This window comes from Hakea prostrata, chromosome 1, assembly GCF_041222555.1.
Source record: "Hakea prostrata isolate BN-2017 chromosome 1, UWA_Hpros_2, whole genome shotgun sequence".
Taxonomy (NCBI): Eukaryota; Viridiplantae; Streptophyta; class Magnoliopsida; order Proteales; family Proteaceae; genus Hakea; species Hakea prostrata.
In genome coordinates this window covers 8738915-8754920 of record NC_142600.1, presented here as the reverse complement: position 1 = coordinate 8754920, position 16006 = coordinate 8738915, and the positions used below count along the sequence as shown (strand labels likewise).

Here is a 16006-nt window from a genome sequence, read left to right as displayed (position 1 = left end):
CCCCTTTTGGCCTTTCTTTGTAATTAGAGTTTTACTTATTCTTTTTCTTCCTCTAACTTTCTGACTCTTGTGTCTAGCATTGAATTCAAAGCCTCTGGCATATAATCCTGTGTCGGTAGTATCAAAGAGTTCGCTTCGTTACAGTCCTGTCAAGAACAGAATTCCATATTGGAGATTTCCTGTGTATTGATCTATGAGCTTATGTTGGTTAATTGATTTTTCCAGATGATACTGTTACATGAATCCAGGGCATTGTGTTACTATGGCCTCTGTTCTCTGGTGAGCCTCTATTGCCTTCATGACTACTACAGTCTTACTTGTATCGTTTGCTGTCACTGATGAGCAAGAAACATGATTATCTTAACATGGCCGGCAATTAATCAATAGATCCATCTCAAAGGCATTAAACCTACCATCCCCTTACTTTAACCTATGATTTGCAAATGTAGAACAACCTTTTAAGTGTTCAAAATAAAAGGGTTTAAGATGTGAATACAACCAAGAGGTAGGAAAGCTAGAGTATTTCCTCAATTGTATTACTCCTATTCAATTCTTTGTTTGCTGTAATAAAGGTGAGATAGGAAAAAAGGGGTGGGAAAAAGTTTGAAAAAATAAAACTTTTCATGAAATTCCTGAGTGTGATTTATTTGGTTTACTGAGGCATAAAAGTTGGCCGACAAGCTTCCTTAAGTTGGCTTATTAAGGAAGCTTGTTTGCTGAGGTGACATGTTAAATTTATCGTTTCATGCATTTTCAAAACCTTATAAAATAGGTGAAATTTTATGAAAAAATGTAAAAAAATAACAAAGTAGGACCCGTATTTAACATTTTTCTATAAAGTTCATTTATTTCCATTTATTGTTTGTGGTTAGGGTTAAGGTCAAGGTCAAGGGGTCATCATTCGGGTTATTGCTGAACTAACTCAATCTTGTTGCAGCTCTCCTTAGATCATTTTTATAAGATAAACTTGACTTACCATAATATACATAAAAAAAAAAAAAAGGAGAGCCAACAAAAAGAGAAGAAGCTTATTTCAGGTGAGGAAGAAATTGCCATTTAGTACCAAATGAATTAATCTATGCCACAAAAAGAAAGAATAGATCCAGCTAGATTGTGATTCAATATTGAGTGAGGATTACCAAAAATAATAAATAAATTCAATATTGAGTGAGTAACTTGAAAAAGAGCACTAAGTGTATGAATAATAAAACAATGGATCATAGAAATACAAGGCACTTCAAAAGTTAGAGAGATATATGATCTCATAAATAAAGATAAGTGTAAGAAAATTCGATGGTATTTTATATATTCTTTTACGGGAAAAAAAATATTAGACACTTTAGTCAAGAAAAAGAGAAATGCTTAAGCATTAATTGTTGGAGTCTTGCACTTGAGAAATAGTTTGTTTCGGGAAGGAAATTGAACAAGAAGTTTGAAATTGGGATCTACAACAAAGGATTTTCTTTAAAAAGAGAAAAAAGAAAAAGAAAAAAAAAAAAAAAAGACAAATACAGGGTTATAACGGTAATTAGACCAAATTTAATTGAACATCCGAACCTGGTTAGCGGATCATTGGATACTGCCATTGCCGCTCCGAATGCGTCCCGTGACCCGTCCAAGGCGGTTCGGATTCGGAAGTTTTGGTTTTCCCGCCACGGTGCTGATCTACTGGTCCCTACGGATTCTTTTGTTAAATGCACCTTGAACTCCAGAGTTCTGAAGGGAACTTTTCTTCTACAGAATTCCTACCTTCTCAGCACGATTTGGTGTGTGTTCGCCATTCCCATGGCCACCGCTCTTTCTTCTGCTTCAGATCAGGGCGTTGGCGAGAACGAGACCATTTCCTCTTCATTTTCTAAAACAGTAAGTACATTATGTATTTGCCCAAAATTCTTTTCGGACAAATTATCCTGTTGCGTGTTTGTAGTTTCTTTGTTCTGGGTGTTCATATGCCTTTCATATTCTTCTGTCCAGGTTTGTTTGGCCGACTGGTGGTTGATTAAAGCAGAAAAGGATTTCTCTGGGAAGAGGTTAGCAGTGGGAGGCGTCACATCCAAAGAGTAACGGTTCCATCTTGTCTTAGGGTTTCTTCTTCTTCTTCTTTTGGGTCAAAAGGGTTTCTTATTGGAGTGATTATTGTTTTTGTTTCCAATTTTAAACCAAATAGTTTCAGTCGCTTACTATGAGGCAATGGGTTAAAAGATCGAATCTCAAGCGTATTAATATCATGAGAAAGTATAAATTCGTGAGGTGGGGAGCAGAATTTAGCTTAGTAATTGGAGTAGGTACGAATCGTTTTTTAAACCCCATCATCTGCTGGGTTAACTCTGTCATCATTGCTTAATCTTACCTTGCTTTGGCTTGGAATGTGGCTTTTTTTCTCATCCATAGTGTTGGTCTTGCCATGATTTGGGATTCGCCGAGTATTATGTAGGCATGAGAAGTGGTGGGTCAAGTTTGAGGACCAATTCCTAAGTTCTAACTACAGGAAAATTTAGTAACTTGCACTGGTTTTCTTCCTCGTTTTGTTTTGGTTCTTTTTTTTTTTTTGGGTCCCAATCATTATATGGAAAGGACATACTTGGATTACTACTCACATGCATAGTTTATGTCTTGTTTCTAGTATGACTCAAGCTAATTGAAAAGCAAGCTCCGGGTACCTGACCCTAGTCATTTTGTATAATTTGTTATATTTGTTGTTTTAGACCTTATTATTATTGTTATTATTATGAATTATTTCATAATTTATTGTCTCTTCAAGGATCCATGTACCCCACTCCATTAGTTGGATAAGGTGGATTTGTTGTATGTGTCAAGCATGATTTGCATTAGAATGAACACTAAAGAAATATATTATAGGAAAAAGAAAAAAAATTCTAGGCAACAAAGATTTAACGTGATACGCAATGTGCAACGTCTATGAGTGAAGCTGAAGCAGTTTTCAACTATATAGCGAAGAAAATTGCAATGGAGATCTTCCAAAAATGCCCAAAAATGATGTTGGAAGTTCTTGACCAAAACTTTAAACCGAAAACCCCAAATATCACAATGAATTCATGGGAGAAGGCATATAAGTAGGTAAACAAGTCAATCCATCGGATAAGGTTGTAATGCACTAGGGGGCAAAATATGTTGGAGCAGACCAATCTTCAAATCGGGTATAAGATTTGAGGTATGTAGCAATTTGGGTATTAAAACAAACTGATCAGTAAAAGGACCATAAAAGTTATGTCTGTTCACTTCCTAAAATTTTTAAATAATCTTGTTGTAAATGATTTTTCCTCCTATGACTGAATCCATGCTTGTATATAATGAATTTTGCATGCCGACAAATGAAAATTGGTTTGTATCATTCAAGTGCTTGCTGCATGCCTATAGATGTGCTTTACTAGTGCACTTTTTCATTTTCCTGTCTTTGTAAATTTCAAGCCATTGGTACTTCTCCACTTGCCTGGATTAAGTTTAACCTGTAAACATAACAAAACATAACAATTAATTACTGTATCATTGGCAAATTCATTAAGTATTGCATCACAGGCAACAAGCAGTTCGAGTCTTTTCCTCTTCTCCAATTTTCAAGAAATATGATGCATTCACTCTGGAGACAGCTGATGGAATCACTGTAATGGTCAAAGGGTTTATAAATAGGGACCGTACACTTCAAAACGGGTTTCCTGATGAGGTTTGAAACTTATCCCTAATTATCCCTCTATATGTGTGTGAATGTGTGACTAACACATTTCTGCTAAATTTATTTGCTAAGACAAAATCCATATGTGAAGATTTAGTCCTATTAGTTATTTAAATTTGGTTTTTTCACTTGGCATATTCAACGTCTACAAGAACTATGCCTTGTGCACCTCATGTATGTTTGGCACACTTTTTTCCTCTCCGTGCTCTGATATGCTTCAATTTTTTTAATTATTTTTTGTGTGTGTGTGTGGGCAGGGGGGAGGGGGGAGGGTTTCTTGAACTGAGAAACATGTTGCTAAATTTATTTATTTCAATTCTGTTGCAGTCTATGTTCTCATTCCTTTGAAGATCACTTGCAGTGTTGCTTATGCGTCCTTTCCACAAGAATAAATTAATTAAATGTATCATAAAGTTGAAACTTTGTTAGTAACATAACATAATGATCATCACATATCTGTTCAGCAAAGTTAAACTTTAATAGTTACACTTATTGTTTCCTGAATGGAGTCTGATCCAAACTGCAATCAGGTCTGCAGTCATTTCTTATTTGGATTTCCTTGTGATTGGGAGACTTACTCAGGTGGGTGTTTCCGCAGAGAACCTTGCATCACAAACACCACTATTTTTGGTGAGTTGAACCATCCCTCAGACAATGATTCTAGTACTCTGCCAGCTCGTTTATATGGTTTTCCAGTGATTAGACAGCATGTAGTATAGTTACCATCTGTGTTGTTCTGAAGACTTTTTGCTAATGGCTTTCTGCTGTGCTGTACTAGGAGAGTGTAATGATTATGTGAGGAATCGTGAAGAAATATCAAATTATGGAAACTGTAACTCTGAGGCCATTGAGGATGAGGGCCCTTCGGTACCAATAAGCTTTAATGTGAAAAACGTTAGTCCAAAGGTCAATGTGTTGGTGCAAATTGATCCTACTACTAATTTTCGTGCAGTATCATTTCGAAAGGACATATATGGCTCAAAGGGTAAGGATGAGGTTGGAAAAGCAGATCTTGTTGATGAGGTATTATCTGGTGGTAATATCTCTGATTTTGGTAGAGGAGGCCAGACAGAAGTAGAAGAACAATCTTACTTGACCACACTAAATGTTGAGCTTTCAAGAGTTTCAGAAAGAGATGTGGATCCTACAGTGGTAACTGATTCAAAAATGAATGGTAGGTCTCTATCTGATGTTAAACAAAATAAATATCATGATAGAAGAGTGAGTGAAAGGTTGAAAAAACTAAAAAGCAACAAGAAAGAAAATTCAGGTTCCACCTTAAGTGTTGCAAATGAAAACACTAGAGCATATTCCATGATCGAGACCTTTGACAACGCAACTGGAGAAAATGTGGCTGCCAGAAAGGGTGAAGCAACTGGAAGTCCTTCTGGATGCAAGCCAAACAGTTCAATGGAAATTGGTTGCCACTCTGGAACCAGACAATCAAGTTATGATCTGAGGAACGTGAAGAATAAATTCAATAAGGACAGAGCATCTGGCTGTATTCTTGAGACTGAAACAGATAAGGTCAATCCTGTCTCAGTAGATGTAACGGTAAATTGTATCACAAAGAATATAGGTCACAAATCAAGGAGTAGAAGAGTCACTGATCTGCATGATGTTGGTCTCAAAGAGATGGAGGCTGGGGAAGTAGATAGTGTATATAAAAAATGTTGGAACCAGCTAGACAACACATCTGTTCTCTCTCCCAAGGTTGTTAAACACCCGTTGTATCTGAGTGCTACCAATCGAGGCATTTCAGAGACGAACAACCAAACTGAAGACAAAGAACCAGATTGTGTGAAAGCTACTGACTGTGGCGGTGCAGAGAGTGCCAACCAAGTTGAGGACTTCCATTCTTCCACTACGCCTGATGATGTGAAGCAAGCAGATCACTCAAAGGTCTCAGTTGGAGCAGGAGGAAGGAGCAAAGAAGAATTAAGTGCTTCTGGGAAGAAAACAAGGCGGAAACTGATTTTCCACCCACATGTAAGCTATCACTCAGACTGATCCCCCCCCCTTCTACTTGCAACAGATTTCCGTCTTGGTGCTTTCACGAGAATATAAATAAGTTTGCAAAGAGAAATGCGTATCTCTGTTGCTTTTCATTGTAGATTACTGTTGCCTTCTCATGCTTTAGGACTCAAACTGTATGGTATCTTTGTTATCTGTGTAAGCAGAAATGGACTTGCTTACATTAGGTCATTTTTGGTAGTTTCATGGTATGGCTCATTAGTTGTATGCCTCTTCAGTTATTGCAGTTCTGGATGTCACCACTATTGTGATAAATTGGAACTATAGTACTTCTCCAATCATTTGGGACTTTCTTTATACTTAACATCTTGTTAAGTAACTTGGTTAATTGAGATACGTTGCACACTTCTACACCTCAGTTGGGATCTCATCCAATTCCAGTGTCTCTCAGTGTTTTTATCTGCCTTCGTCTTTCATAGAACATTTCCACTATAAACAAGAAACTGTGATCTTTATTACAGGTGATGGCTTCTGCAATATTAAACTTACAAAATTTACCACCCTGAGATGTTACACAGCACAATGTAAAATACCTGTGGTTTATGGGCTCAAGTTATGTAGGAGCATCTTTGTGATGTTATTGTTACTTTATTGCTTCCTTAGATTATGTAGGTAACTATCTTGGTGAGTGCAGATTTACTCTGGGATTCCCTCCTTTCCATTTCTAATAAGCTCCTTTTTTCTTTTTTGAGTCATATTCAGTTAAACAGAGAGTTGAGTTAGAAGTTAATTTTTGGGTCCCATGACTATAGAGTGGTATCTTTTTCTTTTCATTGTAGAAGAAACACTACTTGAATTAGTATTATTTCTATGTTATGGTTCTCTTTAGCACTCTTATGATGATTGGTCTCCTGAGCTCCTCTCCTTATCGCTTCAGATTTTCTGCAATATATTTCTGTATATGTATTCCTTGTTCATTCTCTTATCCTTTTAATCGATGCTGCTTACTGATTTTTGAATTGGGTTTGCTTGTTGTGGACATGTTGTACAATGTTGCTTAAGTTCCCAGTAACAAATAAATAATAGGTTAATTTTCATCTGGACCCCTTGAGGTTTGGTCTAAGTCACTTTTAGTCCAGTTTATGTTTTCTTTTGCATATGGCTCCCCGTGGTTTTAAGAAATGATTAAATAAGGACACACTTAACAAAATTAGTTAGTTTAATAAATTTTGTGACGAAAATACCCTTGTGTTCTTTGGACTTCTTTTTATTATTTTAATTTTAATTTATTAAAATAGATACTATCAAAATACCTTTCCGTTGACCCTCTTCACCTCTTAACTTCTCATCTTCTCCTCCTCCACCTCCAATTCCACCACCACCAGCATCGCTTGCAACTGCAATTGATGAACCGACAACACCAGAATCGCCTTCATGGTTCCCAGAAGTAGTAGCACCGTTTGCATTCCCGGACGAATCAGAAACCCCCACCATGACTGAACTTTGCAACCCAACTCCAAAATAACCATCATCATATCAGTTCCCGTCTCATCCCACCCATTGCCGGTGTCTCTGCTACTCTAATCGTTCTTTTCTGTCTTGCGATTCTATTTCGCAAATTAACCCGGAAAAGAACTATACCTGCTGATCTAAAGCCTCCTCATCGCTTCTCCTATAATCTTCTCCGTCGCGCTACTTCTTCATTTTCCTCTCAAACCGATTATTTTCCTCTCAAACCGATTAGGCAAAGGTGGCTTCGGCCCTATTTACTGTGGCACCCTTCCCACTGGCCAAGAAATCGCTGTTAAAGTTATGGATTATGGGTTGTTACAAGGAGACGGGAGTTCCAGAACGAGTTGTCACTTGCCGGGAAGATCGACTGTGACCATGTTGTGTCCCTTCTAGGTTACTCTTGTGACCGCAAGCGTCGATGGATGCTGCTTGTTTATGAACTTATGCATAACCGGAGTTTGCAAGATGCTTTGCTTGATTGCAAGCTTCTAGAGTTGATGGAGTGGAAGAAGCGGTTTTGTCAAATACATCTTCAAGGACACCATTAGACATCTTGAACCCACAAAGTATCATTCACTTCTTATTATTTTTACTCAATTTTTTTTTTGGGTGGGGGGGGGGTGGTTGGTGCTGGTGAAGAACCTCTCTTTGGCTATGCAAGATGGGCTTTTATTTGTTATCCCTTCACACTATCGAGGGCATATAGTGTGGACTGTAAATCAGGAGCTCACCAAGAGGATTCGCAGAATCCTTCAAAGAACAGAAACATACAAGAGAAATCAGAAACAAATATCAAGACTTGGCTATAAAACCAGCATAGGTGTTTCCAAACCACCATAACTAAGAGTAGAAGTGAACCACATTGCACTAAGAAAGCTAATTTGGGCAGAACTCATCCTTCAACCAGAAGGTACCCTTGTATACTGCACTACGAAAGCTAATCATTCAAACAAAAACAAACATATCCGATATTTCAGTTTTAAGTCTCCCAGGAAAACCAGAATACAACATTGCAGGTCTCTTCAACAAGGAGCGACCTCCACTGCATGTGACTGGCGTTGCCCTCACCATCAAGTTTTTTTCCTTTCTGGCGTTGTAGGTTCATCAATTGCAGTTGCAAGTGATGCTGGTGGTGGTGGCAATGGTGGGGGAACTGGAGGTGGAGGAGGAGAAGATGAGAAGCTAAGAGGTGAAGAGGGTCAACGGAAGGATATTTTGATAGTATTTATTTTAATAAATTAAAACTAAAATAATAAAAAGAAGTCCAAAGGACACAAGGGTATTTTTGTCACAAAATTTATTAAACTAACTATTTTTGTTTAAGTGTGTCCTTATTCAATCATTTCTTAAAACTATAGGGGAACCATGTGCAAAAGAAAACTTAAATTGGACTAAAAGTGACCTAGACCAAACCTCAGGGGGTCCAGATGAAAATTACCCTAAATAATAACCAAGTAAAACTATCTTGAACCAAATAGGAGGAGAATTCCACACAAATTACACTGGATAGAAACATATTTCATTGCCAATTCTTTGCTGACTTTCAGAGTAATCTAGCAACTCTATAAATCTGGCTGTATAGCAGCGAAATCATTCTTAGCAGAATAACAATTCCTTTTGGAAATGGGTAATTCATACACCTCCAATTTTATATGATATCCAGGGTTTTTATTTGGGGGCAATGGATCTCAGAATATCAGACGGGACCCAGCAGCGGATGAGGAGGATTTCAGACACTGTCAATTCTGGAGTCTTGAATCCTGAGAATGTCGAAGTTATATTTGTACCCTATATGGACAGGGGACTAGTTTTTCTTTCTTGATCTATAGTGCAATGCGATTTCACATTAGTTAGGGAAAATTGGGCCTATGTGATATTTCTGCACCATGTTGGGGGGGGGGGGATTTGGAGAATGTGTGATGTGCTAAGGGTATATGTTGCATATTTGTGCTTGAGCTTTGTTTGTCATTTGCTATGTGGAACAGGATTATACTTCTTGCATATCTGTGATGAGGAATACCATACAAGCTCACCATTTTGGATTTTTCCCATTTCATCTTATCTTATTTTCTTTTACATCTATCCTCTGAACTTTGGATCTTGTCCCACATTATAACTAAACCAACTTTTTGTCCTTTTTATTTAGGCGTGTTCTACTCGTCACGGAATGAAGAAATGTTCTATTGTCTCTCCAGATTCTATTAGTAGAAGATCTAAATCGGGTGACTATGTCATTATACCCTGAACCAAGTCTTATGCAGTCTTAAGTTCCATGTTACGTTCTTCAGTTATGTCATTATGTTCCATCTAGATTTCCCATGCAAGTCTATTTATCGTACTTGAATTCTCTTGCAGGGCGACTAATTGTTCCTCCACTAGCATTCTGGGATAACCAGCAGATAGTTTATGATGCGGTTTGTGATATATACTCTTGTCCCCTGTGTTGATGGCTGTCTTCATGTTTATTAGCAGTTGGGCAATGAATACTGCACATCACAAAAAAGAAAATGCAGAAAAAGATTTAAGCTTATTCAGTTTGCATGAAGAGGTCGTTGAAAGGCTTCCTATGAGAATCATCTACTCATCTTGTTAGAAAGTTAAACATCCATAGTACCTGACTACCTTCTGAAAAATTTTGAGAGTAAAATTTGCCTATATAAGTTCTTTAACAAGATGAAAATGTCTAAAAAATTAGTGATAGGTTACCACTTCCAAAAAGATATGGTTTCAAATTTGAAAATTTTATCTAATGAAATAGAAATGTGTACTTAAAATGAAAGTTGCTGTAAAAATTTTGCATGATTAAAGCCTGATAAACTCTTCAATAATTCATGAAGATGAAATCTTTCTCCTTCTTACTCCACCACAAGAAAAGTTCTTTCTTCTTCACCTTCCCCTTTTTATCTTCTATTAGGATTTCAGAACCTATAATCAGCCTAGGGACTAAAAGGAAATTCAAAAAGATGAAGAATTGAAGAAGACTCAAGAGGAAGAGAAGGGGGGAGAGAGCTTGCATGTATGTGTTGGTCTTCCCCTGGTACTTTATTTATAAAGTAAAATTAAATCTTAGTTTAGGAAAAATTACTTATTGTATAGAATCTCCCAAATCTACTAAAAGGAACTATCTTAGGGAGATTACTTGTCAACCAAGCAATAAGAAAATTAAAAAGTAACCATAATGGAAATTTAAGCTAAAATAGAAAGTGAAATACTAGCACTCCCCCTCAAGCTGGAGTATGCATATCAAAGCCTCCAACTTGGAATAATAAGAATATCGAGAAACTTCATTACACTTGAGCATATGTAGCAATAACAGATGTTGGTAGACATTGAAAGAACTTCTCCTAGATATCAAACAAACCATCTAGCAACAAGAATAATAGGCACTGATAAAGATGAATTATATCCATAAGCACAATAATAACATCTCAAGGGCACTATCCAAATAATGCCAGTAGTATGGAGGAATCTCCACACAAGAAGATAAATTTGAGCCAAAAGTCGCATATAGGCTCTTTGCAAAAAGGCAAGAAATAGGTAGAAGTTTGGGTAGGTAAAAGGCAGTATGAGTTACTGCGTACCACGCATGTAGACAAAAGACAGTATGGATTACTGCGGATCAAGTAGGGAGACAAAAGGTAGTATGGGTTACTCTGGACCAAGTAGGTAGACAAATGGTAGGTAATCGGGAGGGAAGGTAAAATTATATTATTTCTATCTCCGTGGGATGTAACAAAGATAAAGAGGAAGGGGAAATATTATTCCTAGAATGGATAGGAAGAAACTAATTAATTTTGGGATCCATATGGGTATGGGTTGCCACGGAAAAATTAGGGAAACTTTGGAGGGAAAACAGTTTAGGGATTCTTGAAAACTTGGGCGACCCAATTCTCCCAAAGCCTTTCTATATAATTTTAAGTTGATCCTTTCCAATCCATAATAGTTTTAAATTCACCCTTGATTCTTTAGATCTTTCCATCAAATTGTTGGAAGGTTCTAGGCAAATCCCTAATTCTAGGGAGATCCTCTTGGAAACCATAACCTTAGAATTGGATTTACATCACCATAAAAAATCGTGATTTCTTGAGTAGATAAAGAATAAACCTTCAATCTACCCCTCATGTGGTAGCGCAATTAATAACAGCCAATTGTCCGCATCTCAAAGCTAGTATTGAGGAATTGTATGGGTACTTGAAGGAACCATGTTACTTAATGAAAGTAGGCACAAGAGCTTCCAGTCATTATTGATGCCAAAGGATCACCCTTACCCAAGAAGTGCAGAACAATAGTGGCAAGTTAATAGAAGTGCAACATTCAATAAGTAATTGGCCCCGTTTATCAGAAGAGTAAAAAACCAAAAGTGTAACCGATTATGATAAATAGGACAATAGTAGCATTGGTAGCCATTAGGGTATACTTCAGAACCCAATAATATAAGTAACCGGTAATAGAATAAAATCAATGAGGCACACCAACAGAACAACTTATCATTCACCCAAAAGGCAATCCAATCGCTATTCATGGAAAATCAAATCAAGGTGGTGGGTGATTTTCGGTCGGGGGAAGGTGGTGGCCAGTGGGAGGAGGGGGATTGGTGGTTTCCGGCAGTGGTGGGTGATTTCCAGCAAGCAAAGTGAAGGAAGGTCATATCCATTTTGCATAAGGACATTATGGGCATTTGATATTTAATTTTTGAATTACTTAATAGTGTCTAGGTAAGTTTGTGAAATGTAAACCACCAATAATAGAAAGGTGAGCTACCAGCAATATTTGGCACTTAAGGCTATGTTTGTTTGCAAAGGTGGGGTGGGAAAAAAAAACATGTGGGCCCCATGTGTAGTGGGGGTGAGGGAGAAAGAAATGAAAGGAAAGTGTGGAAAAGTGTTAATTATGGGTCCCACATTTTACTTCTCCACACTTTTTCCACAAAGTCCCACATATTTTGTGGGGTTTTGAAAAAGCTTGGGGTGGGAAAATTGGGTTGCCACCTCACTAGACAAGTTTCCTTAATTTAAGGAAACTTGTCTCTAACTTTCCTACCCCAAGCAACCAAACAATGTACACTTTTAGGATTTAAAGGAAAAGTAGCAAAAGTTTGCTTTTTTCAAGAATTTTCCCACCCCTTTTTTCCCACCCCACCTTTATTCCAGCAAACAAACGCAGCCTAAGGGAGGTGCCTTTACTTTCACCCCCACTTAAGGAAGCCACCAATAAAAAACTCTAAAAGAAAAGATGATAAAAGATGTTACCTATCAAAGGCTGTGACACAATACTAAGTGAGTGATGATGATGCACAATGACATGTTATATCAAAATGTACCAAAGGTCTCCTCAATGGATTTCTTCCTCTTGATGATGCATGAGGAAGGATGCCTTGAGTTCTTCACACCAAGGTCATTAATTTAGAACAATTGTACTCGATGGATTTTGTACTTCTAGGGAGACAGCTTTATGGAGACAATCAAGAATGAGGGGCTAACAAATGTCTTCTTGATAATGTGGTCATTGAGAGCAGTATTTATAGCCAAAATATGGGATTTATTTCAATCCCAACAGAAAACGACTGTATTATTGGTTTGATGGTTGACCTGTACAATGTTTCAGTTGACCTACACAACTAGCTGCTAGAAGCTATATTCACCAATTGGTTGGTTGATGGTTGACCTGTGGAGCAACCACCAGGCTGACAGTTGCAACTGCCAGATTTTTGACTCTGATGATTGATATAGCCAAATTGCCAAATGATGGAATGACCTTCACTTCTATCAGGCAATTTAAAGCAAATTTTACAAAATGTTCAACTATTCTAAGGTCTGATCTAACAATAACTCATTCACATATGCTCAGAACATGAAAGTATGAAAGAGTATTTTTATGCAATTACAACATGGCTTGTATCTTAGACTAAATGCAGTGTCTTGACATCTTGCAAACTCTTTAAGTTTCTTCTCTGTCGAAGTATGTCTTGATCTCAGAATGAATCCTTTGACTTGTAGCATGTGCTTACAATTAATTTTTGTGTACCCAGATTCCATCCATTGCGCTCTTAGGGTTGATTCGCCATTATATTTTTTAAGTGCATTGAGATTTTCTTTAACTTACACACAAGCAGATTAATAATGCATAGTTTTGTGTTTGTGATAATCAAACTAATGGGGGGTAGAAGGGTCATTCCCTAACATCATTCGCATCAACAAGTTCATGAAATTTGCAAATCGTGTTGTTTCCTTAACCTGGTAGCTTTATTCACTTTGACTCTGATCTTCTTTTTATCTATATTTACATTCATATCTTCTTCCTTTTCCTCCCTTGTACCCTTGATATCCACATTGGAGCTTTCTTGAGTCAGTGGTATCACTGGTATGCCTTCTGCTTTGGTTGACTTGATGTTGAGCATAAAGTTGTGCATCACTTGTTTATCTGTTGTGAACTAAAAAGATCCTTTGATAAAGACACAAACTTAAGAGGAATGCTGTAATGATTCTATTTATTTATTGCAGGATGGTCATATTACTGGAATTCAGAATGGTCTGCCAAGCCAATCTTCTGCAGGTTTGTGTCATTCAAGCAGATTGAAAACCTAAATATTTTCTGGGGCTGAAACTGGGAATGTGGCAATTTATTTTCCTTGCTTTACTTTATATATGCCACCGTGTCCGGATTCTATACCCACGTGGAGAGGAAATTTCGAACTCGTGTGGTTGGATAATTGACACATGTCCAATCTCAAAGCAAGATCATGTTTAGTAAGTCAACTAAAATAACGCTTGACATTATTAATCATCATTACTGAAAAAAGATTTTGCTTTGAGATTGAACACGTGTCAATTATCCAACCACGTGAATTGAAAATTTTCCTCTCCATGTGAGTGGAGGATCCAGACTTTATCCCACCAGTACATGCATGTATAATGTTGTCATGGGCTATTATTCTCTATGCACTAATGGTCTCTTACGCTTCTGATTCTGTCACTTTTTCTGTAGTTAGAACTCTTTTACCCTTTAGGTTTCATTTTGCAAAATGTCTTTCTTTTCTATCAAAAGGCCATACCCAGTGCACAAGTCTCCCACATTTAGTGTGGTTTTGGAAGGGTCAAATGAATGCAGCCATACCCCTTCTTTGAGATTGGGTGTTTCCAGGACTTGAGCCCATGTGCATAGGTTTGAGGTAGCTGACATTGTTGTTTTATGATTGGCAGGAACTAAATCTGGGGCCATGAAAAAGAAAAAGAGACTCGTATGAGTTTCCATTCATCAACACGGGACCATCCATCCTACAAAGGTGAAAATCTTACCAAGCTAATGTAATGTCTGATCAAGGAATAGTGATGGTGCGCATGAAACATAAATGACTAAAATATGAAGTTTAAAAAAAGTTTTTTATAATAAAATGATAAAATGCTTTCTTTCGTTTTTGTTTTTGGGAGGGGGTGATTAAGATGGAAATCTTTGTAGAACGAAATGTCATTGGGGTCTTCACCTGGAGGTTGTGCAGGTTCTTACTCTTGTTGACATGCAGTGGATAGAGTGTGGCCTTGTGCACCCTGCTCCCATTGGATCTACAGGGATGTTAGTTCTTGACTGGTTTGACTTCACATGGCATGATTGCTTTGTTGCGTTCAGCTACCAAATAGCATGCTGGAAGCAGAGAGAGTTGTTACACCTTCTCAGGCCAGGTACTACATCACAGACATAGTGAAATGCAACGTGAAGCAGGTTCTGATGTATGTATATGTCTCTGTTTTTGGTTGATGTAGCTAAGAAATGAGTATCCGTAGCATGTTTTGCATTTGGTAATTCCATTTTCAGTATCAATCTGAGTTCCTGTTTGATAACTATTTCATAGCCTGTGTTCCCCGTTGCATCTATTTCTTCACCATTCTCCTTGAATCCCTCTCAGCTTCCTTTTTGATTCCTGACCTAGTTGAGGCTGCTGTCTGGTACCATCCCATCAGTAACCACGAGTCACCATTATTCCATTATTGATGTTGGATAATTGGACCTGATATCTGACTCTGGCCCAGCCAGAGCCAACCTTCGACCATTCCTTCTTGATCCAAACCAAAATGGGTTGGGCTCATGTTACCCCTTGTCGAAGTTGTGCCCCAATGGTAAGGTATCAAAACACACGATTTTTTTCTTTTTTTCCGGTCATCATCAAGCCAATCACAAAGACCTGGTATCCATGAGCCCAGGAGATGAGAAATGGGGGGAAGGTGTCTGCGGTAGGAAGTTTGAACCCATTCCTTGGTCTTATTACCTCTACATAAGAGGTGCCACCAAGCACATCCACAGCCCATGACATTTGAATACAAAGAGAGTGAAAAAAGTCAGAATACACTTCGGATTTGTATCGCGGATATTTATTCTGTATCGGATATCAAATAAAAATTTGGATGCCTTTGTGCGTCTGAATGGTAAGGGGATACAATGTATTGTTTTGGATTTGCCAATGAAAGGAGAGTGGAGTGGTTGAGAACCTCACCTTTCTAGTGGAAAGATTGTGGGTTCAATCCTTACCGGCAGCATATGTAATATCCCATCCCCAATTTCCCTATATATAAAAAACGCCTATGTTACCAAAAAACAATGTTTTGTATAATTGAAAGATATTATATTATAAAATAACAATTATTTTATGATTTATGATAATGACATTACAATCAACTTTCAAATTAATTTTAAAGACCTTTTGTAGAATGTTTAATGTTTACATCCCTTGACCACGCTAAACATTGAAGATTCCATACGCCATGGACATTCTCTTGTCTAGGTGTACTTGGCTTCATTGAACTCGTGGGAAACTAGTTCTTGGACTGCAAATTTCAT

General features: G+C 37.6%; 1 protein-coding gene across 3 annotated transcripts; it reads left to right on the top strand.

Moving 5' to 3' along the window:
* Nucleotides 1-1719: 1719 nt before the first annotated feature.
* Nucleotides 1720-15611, top strand: LOC149027211 (uncharacterized). Of its 3 annotated transcripts, none has more exons than XM_089160412.1 (10): nucleotides 1720-1863; nucleotides 1975-2060; nucleotides 3538-3682; nucleotides 4222-4321; nucleotides 4470-5680; nucleotides 9324-9399; nucleotides 9533-9591; nucleotides 13678-13729; nucleotides 14377-14459; nucleotides 14697-15611. In XM_089160412.1, the coding sequence occupies exons 1-9, from the start codon at nucleotides 1786-1788 to the stop codon at nucleotides 14418-14420; spliced, it is 1851 nt and encodes a 616-aa protein (XP_089016538.1). In that variant the 5' UTR covers nucleotides 1720-1785; the 3' UTR covers nucleotides 14421-14459; nucleotides 14697-15611. The 3 variants fall into 3 exon arrangements, with proteins under 3 accessions (XP_089016538.1, XP_089016529.1, XP_089016521.1); XM_089160403.1 differs by having other exon boundaries at nucleotides 14673-15611; XM_089160395.1 differs by having other exon boundaries at nucleotides 14377-15611.
* Nucleotides 15612-16006: the final 395 nt, after the last annotated feature.

Excerpts from the sequence above, each read along its gene's own strand:
- LOC149027211 (XM_089160412.1), top strand. The coding sequence starts at position 1,786 with ATGGCCACCGCTCTTTCTTCTGCTTCAGATCAGGGCGTTGGCGAGAAC. Across the intron at positions 1,864-1,974 it reads CCTCTTCATTTTCTAAAACA|GTTTGTTTGGCCGACTGGTG; the intron begins GTAAGTACATTA and ends TCTTCTGTCCAG. Across the intron at positions 9,592-13,677 it reads AGCAGATAGTTTATGATGCG|GATGGTCATATTACTGGAAT; the intron begins GTTTGTGATATA and ends TATTTATTGCAG.